This window comes from Opisthocomus hoazin, chromosome 7 (genome assembly GCF_030867145.1).
Source record: "Opisthocomus hoazin isolate bOpiHoa1 chromosome 7, bOpiHoa1.hap1, whole genome shotgun sequence".
Lineage (NCBI taxonomy): Eukaryota > Metazoa > Chordata > Aves > Opisthocomiformes > Opisthocomidae > Opisthocomus > Opisthocomus hoazin.
The window spans coordinates 24,319,974-24,330,985 of record NC_134420.1 but is presented as its reverse complement, the minus strand read 5'-3'; the positions used below and the strand labels follow the sequence as shown (position 1 = coordinate 24,330,985).

The following is an 11,012-nucleotide window of genomic DNA, read 5'->3' as shown; positions in this document are numbered from 1 at the left end:
TTGGTATTGTTTTATACAGAAGCTGCACAGACATCACGAAGACTGTTCACACTCAAAAGTCCACAGGTTGGTGGACAGACAAGCACAAGCTAGAGAGATGTCTGGATAAAGGAATTCACCTTGCAACAGACCACCTGAGGGTACGTAATGGGTTTTCCACTGCAGTAAAGTACTCAAGGTTCCCATTGGCTACTGCTCTCAAATTTTTGAGGTTGCTCAACAAGCCCAAGAGCTTTAGAAACAGTTGTAGGTATTTGTTAAAGCTTTTTGAGATACTTGAGTTTCTACTCCAAAGCAAATACCAATATTTCGATTTTTCCCCCTCACTATATATGTAAATTTTGAAAACTCACTACAGAAATGAAATTAAGAAAGTCTGATTTAGAACTATGAAATATTTCCTTTGGATAGTATTGAAAAATTGTGCAAGCAAAATATTAGAAAGAATAAAGTACGCTATGAAATATGGGCTGAAGAGCAGATAAAATCAGTAGCATGTGCTAATAGAAAAGGCAAAACAGAAAACGACACAAAGATAAAATCCAAATTACATGTTTTCCTTTGTTTGGACTGAACATTTCCTCAATATCAGCATGTTCCGACAAAACATTTCAATTTTGCCAAAATTGCATTTCCTGGCAGAAATGGACTCTGTAAAAAGGTTTTGACTAGCTCAAGCGTGTGTGTGCCAAGTGATTCCTTTTGTGTTTTGTGGTTTTCATCCACTGTGGAGCAAACTTGTAGTGAGCCTCATTCATTCATCGGCCCCACCATAAAAATCCAGGGCTATTTTAAGCACATCGTAAAGTGGAACGTGTCAGTTGGCCAGGCTGCCCAGTCGCGGCAGCAGGGGCCAGAAATCCCTCTCTGCACCCACCCCACGCCCATCAGGGCAGCACCCCCAGGGATGCATCAACCCCTGCGAGCCCAACGGGAGTGTGTACGAAGTGCCTGCTTCTGGAGACGGGGGTCACTTCAGCTCACCCACAGCAACGGGGATGACTCACAGAAACAGATATTCGCATTTCTGTTTCTTCCCCCTTCATAATATCTTTCTTTCCGAGATGCAAATTGCTATCTCGTAGCTCAGCACTGAGCCAATAAACCCATCACAAAAGGGATTGGCTCCCAGAGTCCAGAAAGGGTTAAGGCAGAAGTTGGAGAGGTTTGGGGTGACGTCGTGCTTCTGGACGCCTGAGAAGTCTCTTGAAGGTAGTTCCCCTCTGGTGAGGATGGGAACGAGCTGAGGTCTGAAATCCGAGATCCCTTGCAGCCTGGAGCTGGTGAGGTCCCGGTAAAAGCTGTTCGCCTGCTTTCCCTTCCCGAGCAGTTTCAGCGCCGCACTGGCCTGGGCAGTATGGAGCGAGCTCCCTGGACTCATGTAGGACTCACTCTTCTCCAGCTCCTGCTCATCTCCTGCTTGCCAAGAGGTACCGTAAGCGAGCGTGTGCGTTCCCGGCACGGCCGAGTGAGTCCCTTTCCTTCAGTGTGGTCAGAGGGGTTTGATCTTGTGTGCTGTCATGGGAAGTAGAGGGATCTGCAGGGATGGTAGTAATAGAAAGAAGGGGCTCTGCTTTATTTATTTTTTTCTTGCCTGCATGCAGTGTGTGTGGGGAGGTTTGGCCAGGGATGATTTCTAGGCAAACTTAATAGCCTTAAAGAGAAACAACTGGCTGGAATTGTTTGCCAATGGCCATGAAGAAAAGGGTATGCAATCACTTCACTTACTACTGCTTTATTTTCTCAACACTCAGCGCTAAGGAAATGATGATAAAAAGAGGCATTTAAGTCTCTGAATTGTAAAGTGTAATTTGTTTAGTTTGGCAAGACAGAGACTTTCCTCTCCAGCCCCAAGACCAAGAATGAAGGCAAGGGAGGAAAAAAGTGAAGGAAAAAAAGAAAACAAAAGCCACACATTGTTTCCGATCTGGGCTTCAGTTCTGCCAATATTATTCTTTCAAAGGGGAAGCCTCATTAAAGCAGAATGATCTTTTTTATACTCAAGCCTCGCTCCAGTTTCTGCTGAACCAGCATGTATGGCTTCTTTTTGATAAGGTTAAGCAAAAATCATTTACTGCTGAGTGCAAATTCACTGTCGTTGCGGCCATGGAGGTGGGCTGTTTACACCTGGAGGTGGCCGGAGCTGCTTGCAGCAGCTGGCTGTCAGCATCTGAGGCTGCTTTCTCCGGGCTGCAGCCCTGGGACTGGAGGTGAGGTGTCCTCAAACCCCCACCTCCCTGCTGCCGCAGATCGCAGCACCCCCGGCAAGGTACGCGCCTCTGACCGGGGGAGCTGTCAGGTGCGCAGGCGCTCCGATCGCTACGGCTATAAATCATCTCCGTCAAGGACAGCGCTTCGGAGCCCGCCTCGCTGGGGGCCGCAGCGGAGGGTCTCCCTCTGCCCTGCCCTTCCCTGCCAGCCCCGCGAGGTGCCGGTGACAGGCGGTGACCAGGGACAGATTCCCATCGGGCTGGCCACCAGGTCCTGGGAGAGCGACTGAGAGCCAAAGCTTCCCCCTGGGGCACCAGCACAGAGAGCTTCTCCACAGGCGCACTGACTTGTGCCTGCGGTAGCCTGTCCCCAAAGCGGGCCACCTCGCACACTGCCCCAGTGAGGTGTCCCCTTGCTTGCCACGCCTCGCCTGCCCTGCTGCTGGCACAGCAGACAGCGCGAGGAGGGGGCCAGGAGGGGCACCCAGAGACAGGGGGGCGACTCGACAGTGCGATGGCCTCAGCGTGTTGGGGCAGGTTGGAAAATAGCATTTTGCCTCCTCCCCACAGATGTATCCAATTTTTGTCCATACTTATCACACCCAGTTGCACGGGGCTTGCCTCGAGAGTTGGGGGCAGCAGTCAGGGAGGACTGGGAATTGACTTTTGGAATAAACTTGAAGTGCAAGTGACTCATATTTCCTTAAAAATATATGCGTGTTTGTGTGTATCTCTGCCTATCTAAACCCTTCCCAACCTTTCTTCCCCACCCTCCCCCGGCCTCTGTCTAGAGCAGCGGAGGCCAGATGCACTCGGGCGCATCCAGATGCATTCAATCTCAGCAAACGGGTTACTTCAGTTCACATGTTTAGGTTCCTAGCATGGACAAAGGGAAAGAGACTTACTTTTTATTTTGGAGAGGAGCTGGGGTTACTCACTCTTGACCCCGAGGCCACCCCAAGGGGCTCCCAGGAGTCCCTGCGAGCCTGTCGGTGCCCAGGATTTGGCTCTCCGTTGGCCCAGAGCTGACGTTCCTCTCCCTCCTGCAGGACCAGGGATGTGGTGCGGGGGCAAACAGGGAGGGAGGCCCCCAGGCAGGGAGCCCCAGGGACAGAGGGCTGGCAGCCTGAGGGCACCTGCGCTCGTCGCACAGCCTGGGGCAGCTGCGAGGAATGAAATGTGAGGTGTAGGCTCAGGGGGTTTGCTGCTGTCTGTGTGGACTGTTTCCATCTGGGCAACGTTAGCTGCAAGTAAACTGCCAGCATGTTCCAGATTTCACACCGTTACAGCAAGAACTGCTCAAGACAGGTCCAGCACCACTCCTCCATGTTTATAACAGAAGCACATTCTCATGTTATGTGGTCATGAATTTGAATACTGCAGCTGCTTCTTCTCTACAGATTCCAAATATTCTGCCCTACTCCCAAAGTCCAGCTTTGCCCCCAACGCTCCACCAGCAAAGCTGGGGCTCTCTAACCTCATCCATGCTGCCACTAACTCAGAAGTGCTGCATTCATTACCTGTTCCTGTTCCTTGTCTTGCAGCACAGAGAAAACAAAAATCTCTTCCTGATCACACCAGTATATTTTTTCTGGCCAGAAGCAGCTCCTCTGTCCCAGCAAGAAATCAAGGCCTGAAGGGTAATGTGGCAACCTCTGAGTTTTAGCCTTACCCAGGCTATTTTATCCTGTCACAGCCCTTCTTGGATGAAGACACAAAGCCACAGTGGAGATAATAGGATCACAAATGCCAGCTCATAATTACAGAGAAGAAACAAAAGGAGGGGGAATTTTAGGGCAGACTTCTTCAGGTTGCTTTAGATGCTGAAAACATCCTGGCTAGTGGCATAGATGGCCTGTAATTTAAATCCAACTATGACAAAAAGATACAGTAAAAAGGAAGCTGTGTAGTGCTTTGGGGGCAAGGGAAAGATCCATGCAGAGGAGAATGAGGTTTAAACTGAAACTGCATCTGAAATGTGGTGGAAGCATAAACATTTGGCGCAGCTTTCTGGGCCTGTGGCCCAACTGGCCTGTCCCTAAAGGCAAAAGAGGGGATATAAGGGTTTGCTACAAGAAAATGGGGAGAGTTTTGACTTGGGAGGTGTGGAGTGCAGCTCTATTTTGCATGTTGCAGTTTACCAGTAGGGAACAAGGGCTCCTGAAATGCAGGATGAGCGGAAACGGGAAGTTTCCCATAGGAACAAGCATCCTACCCTAGAGCTACCTGTCAGTCTCCTCCGCAGCAGTGGGTAGAGCAGGCAAGAGGAGGCGCCGCAGGGCATGCAGGTTTACTGGAGGAGGAAAATGGTGGGAATGACACAGCCAGTTGGGCATCACAACTGCAGCAACACTGGCTGAGGGGCAGTGGGACTACGGATGCTTTAACATGTAGAAAGACTGAATTGACAGTCATCTTTTCAGTTATGTCATAGTTTAACTCGGCAGCTGGCAACTAAGCACTAGACAGCCGCTCACTCACCCCTCCCATTTCCCCCAGCAGGATGGGGAGGAGAAATCGACAAAAGGGAAAATTCGTGGGTTGAGATAAAGAGAGTTTAATAAGGTAACAAAGGAAATACTAATAATAGTAATGATAACAGTAATGATAACAAAGAATATGCAAAACAAACAATATACAATACAATTTTTGTCACCACCCGATGACCAGTTCACAGTCAGTCCCCGATCAGCAATCACAGAACCCGGAAATCACGAATTTTTGAGAATTTCTCAAAATTCCCCAAAGAGACCAAACTCCTGGAAAAGAGAGGATTTGAACTCCCGAAAAAGAGAATAGCAGCTTTCACCCTCCTCTGGTCATCCCCCATTCATAAACTGAGCATGACATCTATGGTACGGAATATTTCCATTGAGCAGCTTGGTTGTCTGTCTGTCTGTGCTCCCCCCCAGATCTTGCACACCTGCTCATTAGCTGAATATGAGAAACTGGAAAAAGTCCTTGATTTCATAGCAACAACTGAAAACATCAGTGTTATCAACATTCTTCTGGTACTAAATCCAAAACACAGCAGCTACTGACAGGAAAATTAACTCTATCCCAGCCAAAACCAGGACAAGTTAAGACTGGAAACGGAAAACCCTAGAGCTATTTGTGTTAATGCTGTTTTTGCATTAGGCCACTGTTGTAGCACTTAGATGGGCAAAATCTAGACCTCACAAATAGGAAGCACAATTTTTATTTGGCTCTCAGTTACACTGAGATACTTGATTTTTATCATGGACAAAGCAAAACAAGGCAGTGTGGGGAGAGATATGAGCTTTGGAAGTCCCATAGGAAATCTTGCCAAGGACCCGATGGAGACCTTAGAAATAATTTTTTTATTGAAGTAACCATTCTTCTCTACTTGGAGCAGAAGTGTTGCGAGTTTCTGATTTGTTTGTCATAGCCTAGATAAAAATAGAAGCTTACCAATGTAAAACAGACACTACTGTAGGAGCACGACCTACAGCCTATCAGGAACAACATCAGGACTATTTGTTTCTGAATTTATAGCTACTAAACACTATACAACAACAGGAAACCTGGAAAAGAGACCCTTCTGTTTGAAAACATTAGGCAGACCCCAACTGCCGAATCAAAGGAGAATGTGCATTAGCCTTTTTTTCTATGTGAAAAATGATCTGAATTGTTAAAAAGGTAGAGCTTAAGACAACGGTGGTCTCATCCAGCAGAAGACAGCTGTACTTATACTAGACAGGTTTTCAATGTGTTTCTTAAACAGAATATACTTTCTGTAGTACTGTAGTCTGCCTTCAACACAGTCCATTTGGGACTTAAAAAACACAGATGAGCTGATGCACATTCATTAAGTGGACAGATTCAGCATAGTATAGCAGATTTCACTCTGTGTTCACTGACTGACTTTGATTTTTTTTTTTTTAATATAATTCCTCCCCCCCCCCCCCCCCCCCCCTACCACTGCATGGAAGCACACACTAATGGCCAGGAAAGACTCTCTAACTGACTCTGTGTAGAAGAAGCAGGCTAATTATTCAGCAAAGGTCTGCAACCCGTAAGGTAAGCACACTGAGCAACACTAAAACAGGGGTATATTCTAGCTCCTCTTTTAATTAGCCCAGCTGCTAAAAAGAATAACAGGTACACAATTTCTAAAAGGAAGCAAGTGTTTTTGGAGAGAGCATTATCCCTTTCATCCTCTTAACGTGTCTATTAGGAAAACAGGCACCATTTGCACAATAAGTTATCTGAGGCAAAAAAAGGTTAAGAATAAAACCCTGCACTTTCCTTCTTTATTAATGGTTTAAGGTACACCGTTTGCAAGAGCCCCAGTAGAAGTCTCTTAAAGGAAACATGTCTCTTCCCTTCTGAGGTCTAGTCCTCTTGGTCTTACCGAAATCATGTGGAGAGGTCTACTATTCATCACAGTGGAGCCACAGTTTCACCTGACATGTTTCTCATTTCCAGCTGACAAATTCTGGGTCTCCTGTATGCTCAGAGCTTTTCTTGTCATTAATGCTAACGTCCACAAACACGATACCTATGGGGTGGGGCCCAGCTTGCACATCCATGCAATACCAGTGGAGCTGAGTAGGAAAGGAGCAGGATAAAGTAGTAACAAAAATGAGACAGATGTAAAGAAAAGGTTAGCTGTTTCTAGGTTTCAATTCTGTTGGAGCTATTTCTTCTTTAAATGAGAAAGCTTCATTTCAGAATTATTACATGGCCAAACATTCCCTAACAGACCCTTAAGAAATTGCTCCTCCAAGCTCAAATGCTCATTTCTTCTGCAGAAGGCAGTAATTGTTTTTGAGCATCATGCTGAAAAACTAAAATGCAATCAAATAAAAAGGGGCATGTTCTCATCTGTGGAACATGAACTGGTTGAATCATCACTTTGAAAAAGTCATCCGCTATGGAGTCCAATTTTAAGACACACCTGTTCGTATCTGCTCTTATTTACAATGCACTGTTAATTCGCACGGCACTTTTCAAAGCAATTTGAAGTAATACTTCTTTGAGCCTAAGTAGTGTTTTACCAATGTGCTGATGGGTAAATTAAGGCATGGAAGGAGAACTCATCTCTGCAGGATAACAGAATGGACTTGTGGGATGGGAAGTTCCATTCGTTCAGACCAAGATATGGATGTCCTTGTAAAGCACTTTCTTCCATCTTTTGGGAGTTCTGATAAATACATATACCCAACAGGGTCCTAAGGGGCCCTCTCTTTCGGAGGACTGTAGAGCACATTTAGGTTGTAAACTTTGCTTTTTTTCCCCCAGGGATGAAGGGAGATGGCAAAGTGGTTTTCTGCTTGATCAGTCCTCTGATCCCTCCACATAGCAGCTAATGCCAGCACAAAGATAGGGAGTGGGAACGGGAAGTCGGGGAGAGAAGGGAGGAAAGCTTCCTATCTCAGCGGCAGCATGGGCTTATATCAGCCTAAAGTGACTGCAGCCTAAAAAAGTCATTCTTCCGAAGACGTGGAAGACACACAAATTAATTGGTGTAATCGGGCTTGCTTCAATTCACCTTAGTTCTCAGCCATATAATTTTCCCAGCTCTCAGACCTTTAGAAAAGAAATCTCCTTTCTATCTAGCAAGGTATCTATGACTGACAAATTCACCGTGGCAAAAGACATGTGTGCTGAAGCTGAAGTTTTACCATGGTGAGCTGCCTGACCCACCCCTGAGGCAGCAATGTGCTCGTGAATCTGCTGACGAATCACCAAAACTTTAAGCCTGACACAGTAAGATAAACCAAATTATAAATTGGTTTACTTGAATATCCCAAGGTGCAAACTGCAGTTGGTTAGAAGCGCACTAATTTGTGGATCACACTTTATTTGTTTCCACACACTCAAATCCTTGCTCGTAGGTTCCCCATAAACAACCTCGCTGAAGACGAAAGCTAGTAACTCACTACATTCTCCACCGTGGTCTTACATTTCATCCGCACCCCTATCCCGATGAGTTCTCTCTTCCTCTTTCTTTACTTCTTTTTCTTTATATAGCTTAATTTCCATTGCAAAGTCAAATTCAGCTTGGCTTTTGTCAGTTCTTCCTTTGTCCCTGAGCTCTAAGACAGAGCTTGCTTTGATGATCAGACTTTTTTCCATCCCTGATAGGTCTCTGCTTTTCCCTTGAATGAGAGATTTGACTGAGCTCGTTGTGTATCCCTCAGGATTCATCACTATCCTTTCCAGCAGACCTTGTATTGAGTAGAACTAGTACTTTAAGAAGTTGTTACCCTTGCAGCTATCTTTTATTACTTGGGCATCCTCTTTGAACTCACTGGCATAAAGGATAAGTAATGTATCTCCAGTCTTCAGGGTAAGTGCTAATGGAGGCTTCATTTATCTTCTGAGGTGACTTCTGGCTTTTCAGAACGGTGCAGTAAAAACTACCCTTTTGGAAGGTTGCATTTCCACTCAATTTCAAACAGTAGTTCTGTCAAACCTCCATCACAACCCTTCCCAAGTACTAATAAAAGAATTTCTTGCGTGGTTTTTATCCACACTTTGTTTTCCGAAGTCCTGCAGTTTGGAACAGGAGAGTATTTGAGGTTTAGCAAGGACAGAGATGGCTGAGTCATATGTGTGCCCAGACCACGAGGGTGATAGGAAAAACAGACACACTTGTGTCATGGAGATGATGACTACATTGCTAAGTGTTCAAGTTCCTCTGCTGCACACCAGGCTGCCCAAGCACATCTTGGCCAAGGAAGTCAGCACGTTTTCAAAAGATGAAGCACAAATAAGAAGCAAAAAAGGGAATTTTGGGCCAGAGAAAGTGAGGGATATGGGTCAGCCTGGCAAGTCAAATCAGACCTGGACTTGCTGCAACTTCGTAAAGGAAGTGAGTGACAGTAAAAGCTTGATAGTCCGGCAGATCAAAACTATTTACCCTTCAAGCTAGTGCAGCACCAGGAGTAACCTACTTCCACTCCTTCCCTTTGCGGGGTCCTATGGGTTCATGGTACAGAGGCAGGCAGGAAAGCACCACTTTTAAGAAGGCAAGCACTGAGCCAAGTCAAAATCAAGAGCAAAGGCTGAAAGTTTTGCCTTTGCAGTCTTGAGGATCTGTGGAGAAACTGAGGTCCTGTTACTGACGAGGGAAGTCAGTAAGCATTAAACTACTCAGCAAACTGGCTGGGCATTTCGTTTGGTGCCAGCTCCTCCATAGATGCTCTCCATTCGCTTTTCAGCAGCTCATCCCCCAGCACCGGCTCGGCGGTGGCCGAAGCAGGACCAGCCAGCTGACCCCTCTGCATAGTTCTTCTGCATCTTCTCCTTGCTGCAGCTGATCACCTGCAGGCAGGTTTACACAAAGGAAGCTCAGGGCCCACCTGGTAGCAGGGAGGGCTCCCCAAACTGACAAGCCTTTGGCTCCTCCGAAGCCCCAGCTCAGCACTGGGGAGCAGGGAAGGAGGCAGCATCACTCTGATGAATTGCTGTCGCCATAACTCAGCCCTCGGACTGATGCTGCTAACAGGGAGGACATTGACTGGGAACACCGGCTCCAGCTGCCGTCTTACAAAATCCACCACTCATGGCCTTTAGGATCTGAAATGTGCTACAGGGACCAGGTGGTCTCACTGGGTGCGGATGTCAGTGACAAGCATGAATGTGCTGCATCCGAACCTGGAAACACACGAGAATTACCAGCCACCCTGCGTATGCTCGTCTCCAGCTCACTTGGCCCTCAGGCTGGGCTCAAAGCATCAGGTGAAACATCGCGCTGTGCTCTGCCAGGCTCCCGAGACGAGCAGATCCTCCCTCTGGTACCTTCCCCACAGGTTCGTGCGCTTTCCCAACACAGCCGTTTCTTGCTTGGTTTCCATGGTCTTGAGCTGCTTCCATGTGCTCTGTTTATGCCTGGATTTAATGGGCTTTTCTTCCATCATTAAAATCCCATAAATTAATCCACTGTTTATTTGCCTGTCCAGAGACTTGTTTGTTCTTTTCAGCTAAATATTTCGCATGGGTTGTCAAGCAGCTTCTTCCTGCTTCTCCCAAAACCAGGTCAAGCCACTCTCTGGGCTGTGTTTGATGCTGGGAGGCGCAGCCCCTGCCTCCAAGCCAGACTGCCTGCTTTGGAGGATTATCAAATTCAGGCCCACAAAGCACCCCACAATTATCTCTGCCACAGCTGGCCAAGGCCTGGCTTCCAGTATTTTACTCAGCCAATAAATGTCCCCTTGCTCTTCTCTGCCTTGTTCTCTGCTGTTTTGGGGTAATAAGGGCCAAGTGTGGGTGTGGGAAGCCAGCAGTTGTTACCATCCCCCAAACAGGCACGGGGGAGTGGGGTTGTGCCTCTTCCTCCCTGGAGCCCAGGCTGAGCTCAGCTACACAAACAAATGTTCGTTACCCGCACTAGTGGATCTGTGCATCTCCTGCTTAAATTTCTGAGGGAAAGGCTTCCTCTGCCTTTGTTCAGTAGCCTGGAGATACTTATGCAAAACAAAAGGGATCTTGCCATTATTAAAGAATAGCTTCCACAAAACTTCAGAATAATAGATTTCATGATTTCTGCGAAGAAAATCCTAGAGAGGATCACTTCAAAAAAATCTCAGATCCACAAATTTCCTTGTCAAGGCTATATGTGCTGCCCAAATTGCAGTGTCTGAGAACCTGAAACAGAATTAAATTGTCAGTAAATCAGAAAGCCTATTTTCATTGCCTCAGTTGAGACAAAGGCAAGAAGTGAGCAAACAGCATTTCTAGGTGGCAGCAAATTTATTTTCACAATTCTTTAAGGGTCAAGATCTGCTGCTTCCACCTTAACACTAAATATTACCTTAAACTCAACTTATGCTA

At 46.6% G+C, this 11,012-nt stretch overlaps 1 protein-coding gene across 1 annotated transcript in view; it reads left to right on the top strand.

The window, feature by feature from the left end:
• Positions 1-1,261: 1,261 nt before the first annotated feature.
• PAMR1 (peptidase domain containing associated with muscle regeneration 1) overlaps positions 1,262-11,012 on the top strand; it is a 59,759-nt gene continuing 50,008 nt past the window's right edge. The window contains exon 1 of the mRNA XM_009935243.2: positions 1,262-1,430. Within this exon, the coding sequence (XP_009933545.2) occupies positions 1,358-1,430 (73 nt within the window). The 5' untranslated portion in view covers positions 1,262-1,357. The remainder of the gene's footprint in view (positions 1,431-11,012) is intronic.